Source organism: Aedes aegypti, chromosome 2 (genome assembly GCF_002204515.2).
Source record: "Aedes aegypti strain LVP_AGWG chromosome 2, AaegL5.0 Primary Assembly, whole genome shotgun sequence".
In the NCBI taxonomy this organism is placed as follows: domain Eukaryota; kingdom Metazoa; phylum Arthropoda; class Insecta; order Diptera; family Culicidae; genus Aedes; species Aedes aegypti.
The window spans coordinates 212,703,244-212,727,660 of record NC_035108.1 but is presented as its reverse complement, the minus strand read 5'-3'; the positions used below and the strand labels follow the sequence as shown (position 1 = coordinate 212,727,660).

General features: G+C 37.8%; 1 protein-coding gene across 3 annotated transcripts in view; it reads right to left on the bottom strand.

Annotated features, from left to right (window-relative positions):
• The window catches only part of LOC5576985, a 109,148-nt gene that overhangs the window by 34,017 nt on the left and 50,714 nt on the right, over positions 1-24,417 (bottom strand). For all 3 annotated transcript variants that reach the window (XM_021843887.1, XM_001663036.2, XM_021843886.1), the window contains exon 3: positions 6,232-6,393. In XM_021843887.1, coding sequence (XP_021699579.1) covers positions 6,232-6,393 — 162 coding nt within the window. The remainder of the gene's footprint in view (positions 1-6,231; positions 6,394-24,417) is intronic.

The following is a 24,417-nucleotide window of genomic DNA, read 5'->3' as shown; positions in this document are numbered from 1 at the left end:
TTAAACCGCGCATCGTGAAGGAAGCGAACCAGATTGGCAAGGGTCAACTGGTATCGTGCCACGAGAAGATATTGTCACCATCATCCCCCGGTGATCGGATCCCCCGTTTGCATCAGCAGCGAAAACGACGACACGTTTTTCTGCCTACCTACGGTGTAGAAGACCAGCTGCGGTCATCGAACGGTAACGGATAAGTATCAATTGTATACCTACTCCACATCCTTTTGAATTGCTTTCGCATCTCCAAACAAACAAGGTTGAGTTCAAGGTTGTTTTTCGGTTCACTTCTGTCTCTCTCCCGGTGCCAGTTTTGCCCGAATAGGGGAGGCTTGTACAAAACAGCCCACTAATCGGTTAAGTTTTTTTTCTCGATATTTTTTTTTTTTGGTATTATTATTTTTTTTTGCCCGTATAGGGGAGGTGTGTACAAAATAGTCCACTGATAAGTTAACTTTAAGCATTTTTTCGTTTTTTTTTTTACTTTATTGTTTTTTTTTTATAATTATTTGGTTGCGGTTGATTTTTATCCCGCATGGACGAATCGGATGGAGGCGATACGCCTCCTAAAGATCTCGTTGCTCGAACGCGGTTTTATCAACCGTCTTCGGCTGGGCCTTGGGTTGTCTATTTCCGGCGCAAAAATAAAATTTTGAATGTGCTCTCGATCTCTAGAGAGCTGACGCGTAAATATCCTGGGACCGTTATTCACCAAGTGAAGCAATCCAAGCTGCGTGTAACTGCACCTAGTTACAAAGCAGCGAATGAGATTGCTCAGCATGAGGCTTTTACTGTGGAGTATTTTATCTACATACCTGCCAGAGAGGTCGAGGTGGAAGGGAAAATTATCGACGCGAGTCTGACATGCGAAGACATTAAGACTGGCAAAGGCGTTTTTGAGAACCGGTCCATTCCTGATGTGGCTATACTGGATTGTAAACAATTACAATCAGTTTCCATGGAAGGAAATAAAAAAGTGTTTTCGCCGTCAGCCTCGTTTCGTGTAACTTTTCCTGGTTCCGTTCTCCCGAAATTTGTTTGCATTGATAGTGTTTTTTACCCAGTGCGCCTTTACGTGCCGAAGGTATTCAATTGTACCAACTGCAAACAGCTTGGTCATAGTGCTAGCTTTTGCGACAACAAGCCCCGTTGTGGCAAATGCAACCAAGCTCATTTAGAAGATGCTTGCACACAGGAAGCTGAAAAATGCAGCTACTGTCGTGAGGATCTTCATGACTTGCAGAAATGCCCGGCATACAAAAGGCGCATTCGAAATGAGAGTCGCTCAATTGTGAAGCGCTCCAAGAAGACGTATGCGGAAATGGTGAAAGCTTTAAATCCGCCTGCAAAAGAGTCTTCATCAGCCATCCCAGTTGGTAACTCTTTTCAAGAGTTGTCTTCCGATGAAGCGAACGACGACGAAACCGATGGGGGAGATTCTTCGGAGGTACACGCACCCGGTAAAAGAAAGTCTCCATCTTCTCCGGGACTGCGCCGTAAGGTATTGAAATCTTCCCTCAGAAGTTTGCCTAATTCCAAAGGAGGTGGGGTAAATTTGAAAATCCCGAAGAAACAGGTATTTGATGCTTCCGTTCCGTGTTGCAGCAAAGATCTGCCGCCCCCGCCTCCACAGATAAAATACACTTCAAAAAGAAGCTCTAGACAAGAAAGCAAAAGAAATGCTACTGAAGTCCCTCGCTCTTCCTCGAAAACCTCCCGGGCTAAGCGAGGACTGATAACTTTTACGGCCCTTGTGGATCGCATATGTAATGCTCTCGGAGTTTCAGACTCATTCAGAGGCATACTCGACCTTTTTCTCCCCGCAATAGAAGAATATCTCAGGGAATTGACTATCTCGTGGCCCCTCCTTGCTTCGGTCATATCTTTCGATGGCTAATTCATCAAGTGAGGTACAAGATATGATCACTGTGCTACAGTGGAACTGTCATAGTCTAAAACCTAAATTAGACACATTTAAGTTTTTGCTTCACAATTCCGATTGTGATATATTTGCACTTTGTGAAACATGGCTTTCTTCTGAAGATAATCTTAACTTCTACGATTTTAACATTATACGCCAGGATCGAGATGATAATTACGGGGGTGTGCTTTTAGGGATCAAAAAGTGCCATTCATTCTACAGAATCCCCATCCCGACTCATCCAGGCATAGAAATCGTTGCTTGCCAAATAAACGTAAAGGGTAAAGATCTTTGCGTAGCTTCTGTTTATATTCCTCCAAGAGTTTCAATAAACCGCCGTCATCTTTGGAATGCAGTCTCCATGCTCTCATCTCCAGTTTTAATACTGGGTGATATGAACTCACATGGTACTGGATGGGGCGAATCTTATGACGATTATAGAGCGGCTATTTTTTATGACTTATGCGACGATTTCAACTTGAACATTTTTAACACAGGTGAAGTGACACGTATTTCATCCGACGGCAAAGAAAGCCGTCTTGACCTGTCTTTAGGATCAAGCTCACTATCATTCGATTGCATGTGGAAGGTTATCGATGATCCCCATGGTAGTGATCACTTGCCCATAATAACCTCTATCAGAACTAATTGTGAAAGGTCAGAACAGTCAATTCAGGTTCCTTTTGACCTCACTAGGAATATCGATTGGCAAAAATTTGCATCAGCGGTAACTTTTGGTATCGAATCATTCAACACTCTCCCACCGTTGGATGAGTATCGATTCCTAACAGAATTGATTTATAAAAGTGCATTAGAATCCCAAAAGCAACGAGTTCCAAGTGCATCCTTCAAAAGACGACCAGCCACACCTGGTTGGGATGATGAATGCACTCAGTTGTATCGAGAAAAATCTAATGCCTTCAAAGCTTTTCGTAGATATGGTACCTCAGAACTTTATTTAGAGTACTCGAAGCTCGAAAAAAGACTGAAGAATCTTATTAAAGCGAAGAAGCGTAGCTATTGGCGACGTTTCATCGATGGCCTCTCACGAGAAACTTCAATGACGACGCTTTGGAGAGTGGCTCGCAACATGCGAAACCGCTCATCCTCAAATGAGAGTGACGAATACTCCAATCGTTGGATATTCAACTTCGCAAAAAAGGTCTGTCCAGACTCAGTACCAGCTCATCCGCCTTTTTGGGAAACTCCAAGAGACGATTCTTTGGATAGACCATTCACTATGCTGGAATTTTCTATGGCTCTTCTTTCATCAAACAACTCCTCTCCGGGACGCGATATGATTAAGTTCAATCTTCTTAAAAATCTCCCTGATATCGCTAAAAGACGGTTGCTTGACCTGTTCAACTCATTCATGGAACACAACATTGTTCCACCTGAATGGAGACAGGTCAAAGTAATAGCTATTCAAAAGCCTGGGAAACCAGCGTCTGATCATAATTCGTACCGCCCGATCGCTATGTTATCATGTTTAAGGAAATTGTTAGAAAAAATGATCCTATCCCGACTCGATCACTGGGTCGAATCAAACAACATGCTTTCCAGTACACAATTTGGCTTTCGCAAGGGCAAAGGAACAAACGATTGTCTAGCGTTGCTTTCATCAGATATTCAACTAGCCTTTGCTGACAAGGAGCAATTGGCTTCGGTTTTCTTGGACATTAAGGGCGCTTTTGATTCAGTTTCCATAGAAATATTGTCAGAAAGCCTGCACAATAGTGGACTACCTGGAATGTTGAATAATTTCTTGTACAATTTGTTGTCAGAAAAACACATGAGTTTCACTCTCGGTCAACTGACAACTTCCAGAATTAGCTATATGGGTCTTCCCCAAGGCTCATGTCTAAGTCCCTTGCTTTATAATTTTTATGTTAAAGATATTGACAACTGTTTGGAAGAACCATGCACGCTTAGACAACTTGCAGATGATGCTGTGGTCTCTATGAAGGGTCCACGAGCGGAAATCCTGCAAAGACCATTGCAAAATTCCCTTGATAATCTATCCACTTGGGCTAGAAACTTAGGGATCGAGTTTGCTCCGCAAAAAACTCAACTGGTTGTATTTTCTAGGAAGCGGAATCCTGCCCAACTGAAGCTTAAGCTTTTGGGAACAGACATCGACCAGTCTTTGACTTCAAAATACCTTGGGGTCTGGTTTGATTCAAAAGGCACTTGGCGAACCCATATTAGGCATTTAACGGAAAAATGCCAACAAAGGATCAATTTTCTACGAACAATTACCGGAACATGGTGGGGTGCTCACCCAGAAGACCTCATAAAACTCTATAAAACAACCATTCTCTCTGTTCTAGAGTATGGCTCTTTCTGTTTTCTCTCAGCAGCAAACTGCCACCTGATTAAATTGGAACGAATTCAATATCGTTGTTTGCGTATCGCCTTAGGGTGTATGCACTCAACACATAATGCGAGCCTAGAGGTTCTGGCAGGGGTTTTACCGCTACAGAACCGATTCTGGGAGCTCTCGCTAAGAATACTGATTAAGTGTGGAGTGAGCAACACACTCGTTATCGAAAATTTCGAAGAATTGCTAAAACCGAATGCTCAGTCAAAATTCATGAGAGTTTATCTCTACTACATGTCATCTGACATTAGCCTTCCATGTTATAACCCTCCACGTGTACGCTTCACCAATGACAGTTCCTCTGTTGAATATGATCTGTCCATGAAACAAGCTATTCATGGAATTCCAGATCAACTTCGATGTATTACTATCCCACGTATTTTTAACGCAAAGTACCAGAATGTCGATTCCTACAGGAGATATTTCACTGACGGGTCCCGTATAAATGGATCCACTGGCTTCGGTGTCTTCAATGAAAACTCTTCCGCCTTCCGAAAACTTCAGGAACCTTGCACGGTTTATGTTGCTGAGCTGGCAGCAATCAACTTCGCTTTGGGGATGATCTCAAACATGCCCGCAGACCACTTCTTCATCTTCTCGGATAGCCTCAGTTCTATTGAGGCACTTCGATCGATGAAACCTGTAAAGCATGCATCTTACTTTCTTACAAAAATAAGAGAGCAGATGTGTGCACTGGTCGAAAGATCATATAAGATTACCTTTGTATGGGTCCCCTCACATTGCTTAATTTATGGCAATGAGAAGGCGGACTCTCTCGCAAAGGTGGGCGCTGAGGAAGGTGAGATTTATGATAGACGAATTTCACACGATGAATTTTTTCATTTAGTACGTCAAAATTCTCTTCGCGGTTGGCAAAGCGATTGGCTAAATGGCCAACTGGGACGGTGGTTACATTCCATAATTCCTAGAGTTTCCTTGCGAGCCTGGTGGAAAGGTTTGGACATAAGTCGAGATTTCATTCGCGTGATGTCAAGACTTATGTCCAACCATTACTCGCTAGATGCACATCTACACAGGATTAACCTCGCGCTGAGCAATATTTGTAATAGGTGTGGTTCCGGTTATGATGACATCGATCACGTAGTTTGGCAGTGCCCGGATATGGACGCCTCCAGAGCGCAACTTTTGGATACCCTTGCGGCCCGAGGTAGACAACCCTATGTTCCAGTTAGAGATGTGTTGGGCACCCGCGATTTCACTTATATGGTCGCAATTTACGATTTCCTTCGCTTGTCTTGTATAAAAGTTTAATTCTCTTGTGTTCTCTTCTCCAGTTTTTTTTTTTTCTCTGTGTTGTCCCTTTTGTGTTGGATTGAGGATCCTGGCCATCCGGCAGACGAATACCGGCAAGAAATTGTTACCAACGCCATGACACGATAATAGAGCTACCACGCTATACCTCCCGGATGAGCTGCAGAGAACCCTAAACCCAATCCTTACCATGTCCTTCCCTTTCAAAATTGTGACCATTAACCTCGAGTTGCCACGAGTACCCTGGCTCCATCCCATACTAACTTTGGTAATGAAAAAGTAAATAAATTGTAAATAGTACAAAAAATGAACTTCGGCTCCGTAAAGCGTTACACGCATTTGAGCCCCAAATAAACGAACTAGTGAAAAAAAAAAAAACATTTTGTGACGAACCATCTATTAGGTATAAGAAAATAGGCTAAGATGAGGGAGAGGGGTGTAAAAAAATGCTGCCTAACCCTCACCTTTTCCTGAAGGGAATCCTGTCTACGTTAATGACTTGGATACAATCAACTGGTTATAATCAAAATATTCAAGATTTGAAGACAATCAGCAATATTAACTTAACAATGTAAAAATGTAACTTTTTAAAAATACAGATATGGCGAATATATGTTTAATGAATGTACCATGTAATTTAAAAAAACAATAATTTACATACCTGAAACGTCCAGAACACTGCAAATCGTATGACATTCCTCCGATTGTCCTCGAACTGTTTGTCGCGTCCGATTTTCACAATTCGATAGAGCAGATATCCCGACAATCTCGCACCCCATAAACAAACAAACACCGTCACCATCAGCTGTCGACTATCGTAAGGCTGCAAAAGAGAGTAAAAGAACCGGAAAGACATCTTTTATGAAAGCTATAAGACCACATCTGCGGCCACGAATGGCCGGAAGACAAACATTGTGCATTGGTACGATAGAGCGGCAGAAATTTTCTTGTTTGTAGCCATACACTGTTCCTGGTTTTTCACCAGAAAAGATTGATCAGAATTCTAGCAGTAATAATTCAGTTATATGTCTGTGTTGAACTTTTTATCTTGGTTTTGTAGAAAAAAATATGAAAGTTACGAAAAATGATATGTTTGTATTTAATATCGCATGAGCAAACACGTGCACCTATAGAAGTACAAGATTTACGGCGCAAGCAAAACACAATTCCAAATTGTATTTCACAAAACATTTATAAATTTGGCTAAGAATAATAGATCAAAAGCTTTCGCTTGCGTGAAAAAGTTTTCAATTCTTCTTTTATTTAGTTTAATAGTTTCTCTTAGAAGTACTATAGGTACAAGAACGCTACTATACTGCTGTTCTACGCATATTTGTCCCGCGGTCCATAAGGATTACATAGAACATGGGACAAGTAGGCGTAGGAGGGCAGTATATGTGCAAGGGAGTTTAAATTCTAATCGAAACTACACTTAAACCTCAATTTACGAAGTCATTTTTTACGCCACCTCAATTTAAGTAACTTTTTTTTACGAAGTCAACTCAATTTACCTCACTTTTTTTACGCAGTGCGTAAATTGAGTTTAGGCAATTATGTGGAAAATTATGTAATGGATTGACCACCAGTTGGGGAAAACCGTTGGAAACCCATGCAATATGGGTATTTTTGGAACGTGCATATTGCGATAGAGTTGATTGGAGTTCTTCCAGTAATAATCAGTCCCTTCAATTTAGGTATGATCAGCTTAAAGCTAAAAACAACGGTTTTATTTTAGGATAGGTTTTGTGTGCAAATTCATTCAACTTACATTTTAGTCTCCGTACTACCGTTTTATCTAGTCCACAACAGTATTTTATAAGTTTTAATGTAACCTGTAGATAGTTCATAAGTTTTATTCTAGATTTAAGTATATAACTTTAATTTACCTCTGCTATCAATAATAATTCTATAATTTCAATACACTGTAATTTTAGTTCAATCCAATTATCACCGTTTGTTGATTTTAATATTTTGCTCGTCATCCGTTTTGACAGTCTAGCCTAGCTATTCTTCTGTCACAGGTAGTGGTTCACGACCAGGGTTGGGAAAAAATCAGAAATTCACTCTACAGTAGCCAAGCAAAGCCAATCACACTCAGCGAAGCCAGTGAAACTCACACCTATCGCTACTGTAGGCAAAGAGCCTTGAAAATTGCAAAACACCCGTTGCTAAGGGCAAAAAATTACTGTAGAAAAATGTTCTATTTCCCGCTGCATTTCCCGCATTTAGAGCTTTCAATGACACTCATGATTTAGGAAATTCGTGCACCCAACAGAGGCTACTTGATGAGATTCACGTTTTTAAACTACTGTACTGGAAGAGCCACGTGATTTTCGCGAATATTCAAGCCTACTACTATTACCATGGGGTAAGACACTCATTAATATTGGTATTAAGATCCGTTAATACGGATTAATATATATTATTTTTATGATATCATCGAGATAACCACGATTTTCCTAAAGACATTTGACAGAAGTATCTTGAATTTAAGTCAATGTAGGGGGCTTATGTACAAGCGGCTAGGGATCGTGGATTGTATGTCTTGCGGATCTGACATACCGCAGGAAACAAATTGTATCGGAATCGAGTTGCGGAATGGCCCGAAAATCTTAGAAAGATGTGGGGCATTGATGACAATGAAGCTTCACCGAATGTAATGCATCGTGCAAGGTGCCAGTTTCTTTCTACACGCTCAAAAAAGTGTTCTGGAAAACGTGAACTGTCAAAAATACACCGTGAACTACCATGATTGGTCTCGTATACATGATCTAGTTCACGGTGTATTTTTGTTGTTGACGAGTTCACGCCTGCTGTTCACGGATACGAGAACGGATTTTTTTCTGTGTAGCCAGACAAACAGTGTGGTCTATGTTGTATTTCTCATATATTTTGCTCAATATAGAGAATGGAGGTGAGGATGTTCTAATCACTGAATTTATTAGTGGTAGTATGGGAAATATCCTAGTCTGCAGAGACCTGTCAGGTATAGATTCTGATATTACTCCAACACATATTATGCTTCAGGAATATGTTTTCTTTTCTTTTATTTTGGCTAAAAGGCACTTCTGATCCATTCACTTATCATAATATCACGACCAAATGGATCTGAGCCGAACTATAAATGAACACAACTTGTTTTTTCATATAAATAATCAATTTGCCTTGGCAACTCCGGCAAAAGGCAAACAGCAAAACTCCATGCATGCTTGATAATATTCTCAATATTAATATTAATATCATAAATAAATATTAATATTTTAATACTGGATCTAGTGTCCTGCCCCATGACTATTACCATTCCCAGCACTGCTCACGACAGCTCTCCTCAGGGTTGTCCGCTACGAGGGGCTGTTCGGCGAACAGTGCACGTCGAGGGGATGACGAAAATCGATGTCCAACATATTTTGGAATCCAATATGGCCACCTCTGGTTTGGGAAAATCGTTGGAAACCCATGCAATATGGGTATTTTCGGAACTGGCACGACGAAGGGATAACCAAATTCGATGTGCAACGCCATTTTGGAATTCAAGAAAAACCGTTACAATATTCCATACTATATTCCAAAAATATTGAACAGGCACGACAAGCGATTGACGAAAATCGATGTCTGACGCCATTTTATGATCTAATTCACTAAACCCTCAATTAACGAACTCTGTTTTTACGCAAATTTATTTGACGTCACTTTTTCATGAAGTAAACTCAAGAACATCAGTACAGATTAGTGCATTGATCCGTTTGCTTATATGAAGATTCTATGCTATGTATAAGTATCATCAATATACAACCACTTGCGTTTGTAGAAACTTAGGCCTGTATTTCGTGGAGTCCTTGGTAGTTCAAAAACATTGACACAACTCAATACAATACTTTGTTCGCTAATATAGTAAGTACGAGGCCTTTGAAATATTGAAAACTATCTATTGATGATTGGTTACGCTTATAGATTTAAATGCCTATATACAATAGAGATCTTGGAAGACCAAGAACATCCGCACACATTAATACAATACACCGTTTACTCACAGGAATGATTGGGAGCCTTTGGAGTATTTGAAAACTAACTTCTAATCATTCAATACGGTCATAAATCCCAAGGCCTATATTCAATGGAGTCCTTGGAGAAGCAAAAACATCCGTACAAACCAATAAAATATACCGATGACTTAAATGAATGGAGACTGACCCATATTATATGCTCCAAACCTGGGGGACACTATTGCTGTCGGAAGCTCGGGAATTGTTTATCGTATCAGTAAAATAAAACACCTACTCCCAACGGAAAACAAGCGAGAAAAATGGATTTTGTCATCGCGCACTCTTTGGGGCTCTCGTTCGCTGCTCCTATTTATCAGACTTGTTACAACTTGCGATACAATGCCGATACTAGACCGCAACAGATGGGATGTTTTTCTTCGCTTGTTTTAATCGTGCTTCAAAATCAAATGAGAGCGGATTCTGCAATGCCTGCTAACCTCTGATCACTTATTACGGTCGTAGATCCTATGGCCTATATTCTATGGAATCCTTGGAATTATTACATTACACCGTTTACTCACATGAATGGTTAGGGGCCTTTGGAGTATTTGAAAATTAACCTCCTAGCACTTATTACGTTCGTAGATCCCAAGGCCTATATTCTATGGAGTCCTTGGAGGACCAAAAACATCCGTATAAACAAATAAAATATTCCGATGAATTAAATGAAGTCCTTGGAGAACTTAAGATATCGGTAAAGATTTTAACAATACTCACTTGACTGCTATGAATAGATAAGGCCATAACAAAAAAAATCAAAGGATCGTATTTAGCCAGTACATTGCAGGTACATATTCCAGGAAGTTTTTGGACAAACTAGAACTCCTGTTGTACTCACTTAGTTACCAAACTCGGATCTGAGAATACAAACTCTTTTTCAAAATATAACAATCTTCTAGGGTCTAGTATTGTGAGACGTTCTTCTACATAGAAATGATAAATTGATCTCCGTTAACTCATGTTGAATCATATGCCCAAACTCCAAAGAGTTCTTGGAAGATTTTAACTTGTACACATTCTACCCTGATTAAGAACCCAGTATATCAATAATATGTTAATGATGCTAAATGAGCATAATTTCTCTAAATAATATAATTTTTTTTCATACAAGTAGACTCCAAAAGGCAAAACCGAACTAAGCTCCCTCGTTTACGCACTGAGTCAATTTACGCACCCCCAATCTAGTTCGTAAATTGAGGTTACAGTGTATTTGTTTCGATCACTTTTTTTATCAAAACTGAGCTGTAAATCAATGGTACTCAGATTAATAGCTCTTGACCTTTATAACATGGTTTTTGATCACGCGAATCTGTTATGAACGGCATATACTTTCTCAAATTTAGTTAAGTACACCCGAATCTGTTTTTGCACGGATTTTTTTTACACGGCCGTGCAAAAAAGGTTTCCATACATTTTTTTTCGCCAAAACCTTATTTTTGCATGAAACGTCGAGAAACGGTATTACTTGTTTTGCACGGTTTTTAAAATTTTGAACTGAAAACTTTTTTTTTGCACGGTACGCATCCCCCGTGCAAAAACAGAATCGGGTGTATTGCGTATGTGTTCTTTCTTAACCGGAATGATTTTTTTTCTACAGTAAGAAATAACAAAAAAATATGGATTTTATTGACGCATCGAGACAATGGTTGTAAATATAAACAGATGGATTTTTCTTCCTTCCCAAGACTGTCAACTACAACAGCACAAAACTTGAGTCGTTTTACCACCTTTGAAGCTATTTTCAAGATTAATCGAACCTCAAATTTTCAATAGCACAAATCTTGAGAATTTTAGTTCTCTAGTTTTGCGCTCTTGAAAATTTGAGTTATGGCTTCCATTCATCCTTACAGATATATTAACAAAATCTATATGATTATGAAACAGAAATATTAACAAACCCGCCTGAAATAAAATATAATTACATACTTTATGTTGGGAATGTGGACTATAGAATGATGTTTTCATTAACGTAAGAAGAGTGCTTTGAGATCTTGCGGAAAAATGGTGCAAAAATATCGAGAAACATAAAAGTTATCGCAATTTGAATATTTTTTTAGCGGTAAAAAATGAAGTTGCCGGTAGAGGGGTTAACCTTTCGGTCGTCGCGCGAATTTTTGTAACGCGAGTAGTCGCGCGTTGTACTTTGTACAACACCCTTAGTTTTGCGAATATCCCAAGATTCTGACCACTTAGAAAGATAACGTCTTCGACAAAGTTGTTCAGTAGCTCAAGGGCTATCATTATTTTAGCCAAGTAATTCGGGATTTTGCCACTAGGCGGCGCTAGTGAGCATGAAACTTTTGTTTCGCAGATCTCAGGATCCTGATCACTTAGAAAGATGGCGTCTTCGGCAAAGTTGTTCAGTAACTTATGGACTATCATTGTTAGAGCTAGTTGATTCAAAATTTTGCCACCAGGCGGCGCTAGTGAGCTTAAAACATTTATTTCGCAAATATCTCAGGAGCCTGATCACTTAGAAAGATGGCGTCTTCGGCAGAGTTGCTCAGTAGCTCAATTTATTTCTTTGTTTGATCCTTAAAGTTCGAGATTTTGTAAAATAATGATAGTTTCTGAGCTTCTAAACAACTTTGCTGAAGGTGCCTGTCTAAAAACTCAAGATCCTGCAGTATCCACAAAACAAAATTTAATGCTCAATAGCACTGCCTGGTGGCAAAATATCCTATTTCTTGGCTCAAATAATGATAGCTCTCGAGCTACTGAACTACTTTGCCGAAGACACTATCTTTCTAAGTGGTCAGGCTCCTGAGATATCTGCAAAGAAAAGTTTCATTCACACTAGCGCCGCCTAGTGGCAAAATTTTGAATCAACTAGCTCGAACAATGATTGTCCTTAACTTACTTAACAACTTTGCCGAAGATGCCATCCTTCTAAATGATTAGGATCCTGAAATATTTGCAAAACAAAAGTAAATGTTCCATGCCCACTAGTGCCACCTAGTGGTCAAATTCCTAATTAAATGAGGTACCATCAGATAGCGCTGCACCTCCAGATCAAATTTACTAAAGACCCCAAGTTTCTATATTATCTGGATTTTGAGATATACCGATTTAAAACTGTGGTTTACTCGAAGCGTACATAGTGCGTTCATTATTATGCGACTTTCATGTACATTTGTTGATTTTACCGCAATATAAAGGGTCACACTGTGAATAAAAACTGTCGAGTATTATTCTTAAGAAGATTCTTGAGGAATACATTTTGGTTTGGTGTCGATAGGTATCTTTGTTACAAAATGATAGCATATAAATCACAACTGTTGTACAAAGTACAACAGCGCGACAGTCCGAAGGTTAAGTAAAACATCAAGTGTTGCTGATGGTGAACGGAAAGTTTCTCTGCCAAGAGAAATCTTATTTCACTGTAGGAGAAAAGCACTAATTTTCGACCTACAAGAATTCGGTGCCAATTTTCGGATTTCCATACAAAGTAGGCCAAAATCGTATGGATGGGTCAAAAATTAGTGCTGGGTCCAAAAATTGGTGCTTTTCCCCTACAGCATCCTCGCTTGCAATACATTACAAACACACACGAGTAAAACGAGAAACCTTTGTAATCCAGTAAGAAGAACAGTATATGGCAAATACTTGCCGTAGAAAAATCATGTTAGAATGTTAGAAGCACACGAATGAAAATTTCATTCAATTAATTATGTATTTTCCAACCGGTAGCTCCTGCTAACAACGGGAGAGAAATGGTACTGTCTACCTGTACCAGATTGTCTGTTCCGTACTATATTTTTCCTCAACTTGGTCCAGATTCACGAATGAAAGCCATTTGGCAAGCATAATTTGTAGCGCTGGTAATGTTTCTTGAACCGTATAAAAGGGACCAGGTATGGGTTAACGACTAAGAAAATATATGTGGGAAGCGTAACTACCGCATCTTTGCAAGTGAATAAAATTCAACGGGGAAGCAGAAGATTCTGCGGATATTTATTACCACGGTTTGCTAAATATTCCCACACATGAAACGGTCTATATGGGTTGAAATTTGCTCAAATCAGACAATTTAGGCTAGGCTGACCATAAGCCAACCAGATAAAAACGGGACATTTAAAAAACAAAAAGGGACAATTTTAAAAGACACAGATCATGCGATTGTGCTACTTTTCCTCGAATTCCAGTTCCCCGAATGGCCCGTTTCTCCGAAGCCTTTTCCCCGAATGAACCGTTCCCTTGTAAAGCAATGCAGCTCAAAAAAGTGCTAATAGTCTTTACCCGAGCAGGCGAAAAAAGCTAAGTAATAAGAGTAACTGACACTTAAGAAGACTGCAAGTGGTAGTCGAAATACGCGTATCTGTCAAAGATAAGCATTTAGGAGCGGAATTAAAAGGTACACTGTACTCCATCTACTTTTAAGTTTCTCTATTGAGATTCTGCTCAGAGGATTCGAATACATTAATAAGAGCTAAGTAATAGCAAATTTTTTGAAATGGACATAAAAAGTGATATTAACTTGAAAGATATAAGAGATAAAAGATCTGAAAATAATATTTAAAATTTACTCCTAGAATACTATTAACATATCATATTTAGATTTTATAAGATCTTACCAATATCAGCGAGCCATTCCTTAGATCTTCCAACATCAAATTTAGCTATGGCTCAGAACTTCCAGGAATAAAATTTAGATATTTTCTTCAGATCTTTTATCTCTTATGTCAATCAAATCAATATCTCGATTTAATGGTCAGAACTTTGCTTCTGCTCGGGTAGTGATATAGTATTGAATTAGGAAGATCGATAAGCTACCAAAGAAAAAAAACATATTGCCAAAACACATATTGTTCACCACCTTGGAATGCAAAAGTTTATGACAATTTTGAGTGTTAGAACTTTTCGGAGAACTGAGCTTTTCAGGGAAACGGGGTTTTCGGAGAATTAGCATTCTGAGAACTGGCGTTGGGAGAACGACATTCGGGAAACCGCTATTCGAGGGAAAGTAGCAGAACCAGATTATGCAATCCCAAGCTACATGTCTGTATGATTCAATTAAAATCACTTAAGAACCTTGAAGCTCATTCTTTGATTTCGGGGAAGCAGCGTTTTTTCAGAATTAAAAAAAATCATTACACTTTTTAATGTTTCGAAATCAATTTTTTTCTAATATTTCATTACTTTATTGAAATATACACTTTTTAAACAGTTAATCAAATCAATTGCGTATCGAGTTCTGTTTGATCTTTCGACCTTGACGCTTGTTTTTGCCGGAGCGAGCGACGAGGGCAGGATCAAACATGTCGCGCGTCGGTCTAGTAAGTGAAAAAGTGGCGTGATCGGTAAATTCGTTTGGAGTAAGTGAAAAGGTGCCGCGATCCTTTAGTTCTTTTTGATCTTTCGACCTTGACGCTTGCTTTTGCCGGGGCGAGCGACGAGGGCAGGATCAAACATGTCGCGCGTCGGTCTAGTAAGTGAAAACGTGGCATGATCGGTAAGTTCGGTTGGAATAAGTGAAAAAGTGCCGCGATCGGTTAGTTCTGTTTGATCTTTCGACCTTGACGCTTGTTTTTGCCGGAGCGAGCGACGAGGGCAGGATCAAACATGTCGCGCGTCGGTCTAGTAAGTGAAAAAGTGGCGTGATCGGTAAGTTCGGTTGGAGTAAGTAAAAAAGTGCCGCGATCGGTTAGTTCTGTTAGATCCTTCGACCTTGACGCTTGCTCCTGGGCAGTGCGTCAAGAAAGCCCGAGCAGTCGTCAGTTTTTTTTTCCTTTTCGGGTCGCGCGCCTATTATTTATCTGAGTGCTTTTATATTGCCGAGCAAACGAGTGAAGCTGAAAGTGGATTGTGGCTGCTCAGTCAAGGATAACGGATCAATTGGTAAGCTCGTTTCATGCTACTATTTCTAATCTATAAAATATGAATGACTGCACATTTAATCGTTACAATGGTGGGACGTAAATATAATTTTTCAACAAACTATGGATAGTTCGTCACTGTGAGTGTCGACACAAACTCTTATTCATGATTTATTTATGTTTAACATTTATTTTCAGAACACCTCTTATTTACCTTAATTTTTGTGATTCGACACTACAAGTGGAGACTTGCGAAAGGTTCACTTTATTCAATAAACTTTGGATGGTTCGCCACTGTAAGTGTCGGCATAAGAATAAGAGTGTTCTATGATGTCCCAACCAATCGAGTTGGGAATGAGTTATAATATAATAACACATGCTTTTGTCCTGACAGCTGTAGGAATGTTACATTTAGGTATTTGTTCAACAAACTTTGAATGGTTCGTCACCTCAAGTGTCGGCATAACTTTCCTCTACATAGAAATTGTTCATATCAATGAAAATATTTTATTTACATATAAGCATGTATATATCACAAATTATTGTTTATCATGGTCTATTCGCTTATCAAAGTGAATCCTGTGACCCAACGATCCTTCCCATTAACAAACATCCCTCCCAGTAACCTTTGTGGAGATGCAGAGGCAAACACGGTCTCCAAATAGCAAAGGTTACACACTAACATTCCTTCCCCCAATCCCACCTGACTGCAAGGACGTGGCCGGCGCCGTTATTGACCCTGTATGAATAGAGGCACTGAATTATGCACACTGAAGAAGATTATGGCCAATCCCAGCCGAACTTCTAGTTGATTCTTTGTGCATTTTCACTGACTTCGGTCAATCACGGAATAGCAACCATTGATATGTGTAGTCAGTCTAAGCTAAGCTAAGCTAAATTAATCAAATCAATTGCGTATCAGAAGTAAACACATAGTTGTTCTTTTTCATTTTAGGTATTAAATGAATAATTATCTTATGAAGATCCGTTTTTTGCAAATTCACTAAAAATTGGCATAAATATGAGTAAAGAAACGCAAAAAGTTAAGCAGAAGCATGTACGGATCAAGTTCAACTCTGTTTGAGAAACGAATAATTCTCGCGGAACATTACTAAAGGACCTATGTACAAATGAGAGATTCTCTCCTCTCTCGTTCTCTTTTGATTATAACAGTGGAATACTAAAGATTTTGGGAAGTTTTTCACTATAGATCGAAAGTCAATTTCCTTGACTAGCGTTTCATACAAAAAAAGCAACAGAAGAGATTAATGTGACTCAGTTATTAATGAAAGAGAAAGTAAACAAAGAGAGCCTCTCAATGTTAGATAGGTCCTTTAGTAATGTTACGCGAGAATTGCTTGGAAAATAGATGAGTAAGACAATAAACTCTGAAATATTTCTAAAAACTGTTTGTTATGTTGTTATTTTTATTTTTTTTACTGGTGTTGAAAATTATGTGCCGATTCTCCATTTCCTAGAATACGGGACAATTCGAGCATTTTCCATAAAACGACGGGACAGTCCGTCGAGGGGATGAAAACGGTACTGTCCCGTTAAATACGGTACGTATGGTCAGCCTAATTTAGGCAATAATGCTGCAGCTGTAATCCTCTGAATAATTTTGAAACACCAACTTAAGCGGAAAACGAAAAAAAAAATCTAGTTCTTTTTATATAGAAAAGTGTTGCTAATGTTATGTGAAATTATAACGAGCATCCCCACACTCTCTGAGTTATTTTCTCAGGTGTCTGATTGCATATTTCCCCCTTGTAAAAATAAAGCAGACATGTGAGTCAGTTTTTTTAATAACGTAATAAAGACAGCATCGATGAAGACAAATCGGCCATTTCAAATATGGCCTTATGAAACATCAATAGCGATATGTACACTAGACTGATGCAAATTTTGAAGTTTTTGTTCTCCTATGCTTAAACAATGTCATTTATGATGAAAATGATCCTCCCAGATTTGAAGTGATTCGGAAGAAATTTGGTTGTGCACACGCGATTTGAAATGTATATGGAAATTACTATGGAAGAGGCAAATCTTTTGTGTTCAGTCCTCTAACTGCTCGTCATAATAATCTATGGAAAAGTGAGCACACTCATCTCATGTGAAAACTTCCCAGCTACAACTTTGCCGAAGACCACATTTTGATTGGATTTCTGGATATTTTGTTATTTTTGATTCCAAAGTTCAAACCACGCTGAGATGATCATTCAATTACTTTCAGAACAATACTGCTTTTTTGCTCTAGAACATAGTAGCCTGGATTACTTTGATCTATTCTTCCCGCCAGGAGCACCACTGTTGCCTGCCGAGCAGTTGGTTAAGCATGTAAAATGCATACCGTGATGAATCAAAATCCGGACGGTACCAATATCCGGACACTTTAACAATATTAATAAATTAAAACTAGTTTTTGACGCTTATATATTTAAATATTACTCATATTGTTTACTTTTATTATTGTAGATCATTGTACTATTATTTTAAATCTAGTTACCACTGCCAAATAATTGATAAAAAATAATAATAAACTAGTTACTCCTGTTGAACGTCATTTCGTCGCGGTCTATGTAAAGTCAAGTTCGAAAATCTATGAACGCACAAGCCAAATCACAAACAACGTTTTGTTGAAGAGAAAGTTTGTGAAACATTTTTATGCAGCGTTTTAAACATAATGGTTTATAGAAAGCTTTTTTTGAATGTTCGATAATCTCACTGTTGAAGACTATTGTGTAAATTTGTGTTTTACGGTGTGTAACTAGACTGTCCGGGTTTACGATTCCGTGGTTTTAAATCCGGACATTATTAGGAAAACGTGATTTGAACTAGTGAAAGTGTTTTTTTAATGGAGAAGAGAAGATTCGAACAATAAATTGTAAAAAGTGGTGTGAGTAATCAGGGTACGATTGAATGTAAGATAAATCGCATATATCTTTACGCATTAATCGTGGCAATAGAAGATTGTAACGAACCGCATATATCTTTCGTTATTGACACTCAAGCCACATGCACTTCAGTTCGAGCTACACATAATTCAGTTCAGGTAATCAAAACATTATTATTACTTACTTGCTATTATTTGCGACACTGTGAGGGAAATATGTACATTGATTCGGTTGTAGAGTAATATTTAATTGAATTTGTCAAGATATTCAAAAGCAATATTCAAATATTTCATGCTTTGACACGGATGTCAGGATTTCGATCCAAAAGTGTCCGGATTTATGAACATCTTATGCATCCGGTGTCCGGATTTAAGGACAAGGTAAGCACCAATATTTTATCAATTATCTTGTAAAAATCATGTTGTATATTGGAAAATTCATTACTTAAATGAAGTTCTGGTTTGTAAAAATGTGCTGAACAATAAATTGTCAAGAAAATTCTAACAAAACATATCTAAAAGGCTGTTCGAAAATTCGAGTCGTCTAAAGCGTCCGGGTATTGATTCATCACGGTACCCACTTTATGATGATGAATAACAATTTATCCTGACGTCAAATCAAAAAGTGGTCTTCGGTAAAGTTGTAGCTGGAAGGATTTTACATTAGAAGAATTTGTTCACTTTGCCATAAAATATTATGAAGAAGAGATAGAGGGATGAACACAAAATATTGGCGTTTCCCATAGTAATCTCCATATAAACTTCAAATGGCGTGTGCACAGTCAAATTTCTTCCAAATCATGTAAAACTTTTGGAGGATGCTAGGGGAGCATAGGGGAGCTAAAATTTCAAAATTTTCATCACTCTAATGTACACTCAGACAAATGGTTCATCGAAATACATAGGAACCCCTTATGAAAATGTGTCACAAGAAATGGAAATTTATACTCAATTTTAAGTTTAATCAACCCAAATTAATATATTTTGTTTTTTTTTTCAATGACTTTATAAGTAAACTACCTAATGTCAACCTTGGAAACATAACCAGTTTTGGGTGGTTGGTGCAACTTTGGTTTTGCGTTGAAACAACTCAGTTTTAAGCATATCCGGTTTTCCGTGTACTAAAATTGAAGCAAATGTTAAAAATAAAAATAAAACAGTTATGTCCATAACAATCGATAAATCGGAATAAACAAAACTACATAATTGTTTTAGTTCGAAAATAAAACGCCTGTTAGTTTTCACATTGTTTTTTATTTGTCAATTTTTATATATAAAACTGCTTCTTTCGTTTCGAAATTTGCTCCGATTTTACAAGGGCCTTAATAAAGCCTAAGATTGATCCATGGTCGCAGTGATAATATTCCTAACATAAAGAAAAAGCCTAATAGTATCAGCAATGACTCAAAGTTAATATTCTTGTAAATGTGAAGCATGCTGGTGCAAGAGCTAAAAGAAATAGCTGTGTAAGTTAAACACTATTTAGAAGTAAATCGCCCATTACTCGAATTTAAGTCAATTAATTGCATGTAATTTTTTCTTATCATGTGGGCATACCATAAAATACATTCATTTTTACAAATTGCATTCTATCATCTATGTTTCCCTTGCTGGTCCATTCAACAGATTAGTTTTTTTTAAGCAACAGCGAACGCCAACGAGCTAAGGGCTGACCATATGTAGCTTTTACACCTTCTCGATGCGACAACGACAACAGGAAGGACCACTAGATACACACTCTATCTAAACACTCTCGAGCACGTTTGTGGAAACAATAAAGATGCATCTTTTGACCTTTCCTGTTTAACGTAGAGGAGAATTTTCCAAAACGCATCAATCAGCAATGTATTATTCTCAAACTAAGGGACGAGCGACAAATTAATGGAAGCGCTATAAAAATAACAATTCTTGATAGCTTTATACGTATACGAAGCGATCACCAAAAGCTGACGTCAGAAAGTATCTTTCTCAGTTTCAAAACTCTGAAGGAAAGGAAAGCACCGATCATTGCTTAAGATTTTCGAAAATATAAAAATTTAAAACTGATTTTGGGAGAACATGATTAAAGGCATATTGGACATATTAATTGAATGACTATTTCAATACTATAAAATGTCTATACTTTCCAGTTACCCTCAGTTAGTTTTCACGTTTAACATGAGCACGACGTGCTGCATTTACTCGTAGTGATAAAAATCATAATTTTGTGATTACAATATCACTAATGAGTGGCAATCGTTCTGTTATGTAAAAGGTTTCCCTGTGACTGAAAACACGCAAGAAAAAACTATTTTGGATTTATTACTTTGTCTATGTTCCATTTTGAAGCTGACGTTGAAGTCAATTTAAAGGAGCAATTAACGCGAAAACTTTTGTTATACAATCAAACTGTTCGTATATAATACAGATGGGCTCTACCGCATTTGGCATAATGGCCATTTGGCATAACGGCCATTTGGCACAACGGCCATTTGGCATAATTTGGAGAATACATTTCCATTTTTTTCGGCTTTGGACTCAATAATGGTTTGTCTTTAAAAAAAAAAAATATGCCCGATTCTAGACAATACAATTAAATCACTTTCGATTTCTGACCTTCACCTTCCAAGTCACACTTGTAGCTGTGAGTAGGTACTTATTCCATGGCTTCATGGACTTCAATATTATAATGCTCTCTGAGCGTCTGTCTATACTATTATTTTGAATAATGCATTGGCTCGATTTTTGACGTGGATTGGAAGCCACAATTTTGTCGTAGCTGTAAACACTGTTATATGAAACCGTCTAACCTAGCCTCAAAATTATTTTGAATTATTGTTTTATTTATTAGGGCGCAGAAATTAAGTTTGAAGAACAGCCAATGTTCAAAAGAAAGAAAATGTCAAAAGAGATGCTGTGACTTAAATGCAACAAAAATCAGTTGATACACAATTAATGATTCAGTAGGATAATTCGTCTATTGTTGAAGGAATAAAAAATCTCACCTTTATGTTTATTTCTAATGTTCTTTTTAATTAACATTTTTTTGGAAATTTTACCTTCTTTCAAACACAAGCTATTCTTTTTAGTTTGCAGCGTATCGAATCATAGGCACGCCAAGATCGATATTTACGTACATCGGATTGTCTTGGTATCGTGTTGATTCGAATTTCCGGGACGCTTCGAATCCCGATCACTGCCCCCCCAAAAATCATTTTTCTTCAACCTTTATGCATGGAGAATGTATAAGATGTCGCAATTATGAACTTTGGACGAGATCAGTAGCTATTTATTGGAAGTGTGCAATAAGAAAGTCTGGTTCGGTTGACGGTCGCAATAAAAGAAGTTTATTTCATGAGACTGAAACTAGCCTACTATAATTCGATTCAAATAAACACAGCTTAATACTCTTTAACACTTCTCCTCTGGTGTGGTCAAACGGGCAATTCCATCGCTTTTCGATTAGGGGAAGGGGTGGTTAGATTAACAGGGTGGGAAAATGAGCACCGTGCCTTTTACCAAGAAAAAACTAATTTAGATGAATTTTAATCACGCACTGACGATTTAGACCATGAATCGGAGTGTTCGGCTTGATACGGAGGTCAACTGAAGTTAAAATATCAACGAAAACTAAGATTTTAGAATACCACGTTTGAAAATAAGAACTGACGTAACTTTTAGCTCGGAGGTCTTGAGGTTTTTCAGTGATGTGCATATCGTTATGATATGATGTCAAAGGTATCAACTTACATTTCTTTTTGAATGGGTTACAATAATTACAGGATATATTTTCGGAAATGCAATGAACATTATCAGAAATATTTGTTTTGCTCACGTTTTTTGCATGATGTTCATTTTACCACTAACAGCTGTTCATTTTATCCACATAGTGCAGGTAAAATGAACATTTGTATCGTTTTTTGCTAGCGATAAACATATGTGAAAAATTTAGCTATTTTAGTATGAATTCGTGTCGCTGCCATAAATAACATCCCTATTTTTGATGTTGTGCGCTAGAACTATAAAAATACCTCGTTTTTCTAGCAGAAACAAAATAATATTCTTATGGTGTTCATTTTACCACCCCTGACTTCGTCAGTCCATCATTATTAGACCTGTTCATATTAAAAAAAAATGTCTGGAAATCTACCGGTCAAGCAGTATTCGGAATTCTCATGCCAAGAACAATGTCTGGTCAAATATTTTCAGCTCATTTGATGAAGATTTCGGTATGCTTCAAGTTAAAAATGTATTTTTGGGCTTATTTCAAGGTTTGAAAAATCATAACTAGCATGTGGAAAATCAAAACCACTTGCTATTACCACTATTTGGAATCTAATTCTATTCTGTTAAAGTTTATCGAACACGGTAATAAGATTTAATTGAGTTTTAATATTGTTTGATCCAGATTTGTTCTCCACAGTACCGAGAAATTACAGTTTTCTCAATATATATGGTACATCAAACAAACATTTACATTGTTTTTTCAGGACCTAGTTAACGGGAATCAAACATATTACATTTATGAATTCATTGACCATCAATAGCTCACATGTTGCTTAAGGCAATAAATTACAATAAATGCCCAAAGATCGAACACCGCATCGCAACCTGATTATAGTTAAATCGTGCATGACACATGTACCGAAAACGAGTGAATTGAACAAGTTAGCATTGCTTTTTCTTTCCGAGTGATGATGATCGTATTTCACTGACCATTTAGAACGATTTGAAAACAATCATCATCATCGACTGAGTAAAGGCAGTGCTAACGTGTTAATTTTTTGTATTCTTTGAAGCTCACGGTGGTGCTTTTGGCACACCCACAGTGGATGTACAAATGTACTTCATAATTAACTATTTTAACAATTTTCGTAAGATTAATGGTAACTTTGAATTGGATTGACTTTTAGATATGCATAGTCATCATGCCTGGAAATTAAAAATCCAAAATTTTCAGGCAGGCATGCTTTTCAGTGAAAACACTCCCCGAAAAGAGAGATTTTCAAGAACCTCGAGGCACAAACCTCAATCAAACTATGTTAAAACTTGCTTCAATTATAAAATCGTGTTCGAAAAAAGTTCTTAAAATTGGATAAACTACTATATAGAGGTATTTCCGATAAGTTTTGATGTTTCGTTCGATAGTTATGATTTTTCAAAGCTTGAGAATAGCCCAAAAACACATAATTGATTTGAAGCACACCTAAATTTACTCTAAACTGACTGAAATTTTGACCAGAAGTTCATTTCGACATGAAAAATCAAAGTAGTGGTTGACTGGAGAGTTTCCAGACATTGTTGAAAATATGAATAAGTCTAATCATCATCCATCTGTGCATTTTGTTTCGTTCCGCATAAACGTACAAAAGAATCGAACTAATCCGTAGCAGCTCTCAAATGAATTTTGTTATCAAGAATTAAATCGCATAAGATTACAGATTAGTTCACAATAAAATCTATACACTTGCATTGGATGTCAATTTGCATCATATAAAATATGCACATATATCATCTCCACTTTTGTACGTATAAGGCAGTTTGACGACATCTTATACGGATATTTTGCAAATATAAGCATTGCATAACGCAAAAAGTAATAGCTTTAAACGTACATTCTGGTTGTCTGGGCTCCTCTTTGCAGCAGGAATACGTACCCACTCGTTGACCGTTTATCGTCGAGACCGGACGTTGAAATCGGTTGCACAGGAATAACCAACGAGCTTCGAGTCGCCAATCGTAGAACATGCCAATTTCATTTTTGTGGTTCCTTTCAGGTAGCGGAGAAGGTGTTTCACGGCTTCCCAGTGCTTCGGCCCAGAAGAGTTGTTAAAACGACTTAGAAGGTTCACGGCATCAGATATATCAAGCATCCAACGGCTTCTTGATACGGGACATTTTTCATCCACTCGCCATCTTCCAGCTTTGGAAGTCGTCTCTGGACAACGACTTTTTTTGAGTCACTTGATTTAAATAAGCACAGCTTACTGATCTTCAACAGAAAATAGTCCAAAACCACCGCGAAAAAGGCTGCTGTCCGGCTTTCAAAGTGTCCATCAATTAGAAGTAGCACGGTATAAAGGTTAAGATTCGCTAAACTGCAAACTCGAAAGAAC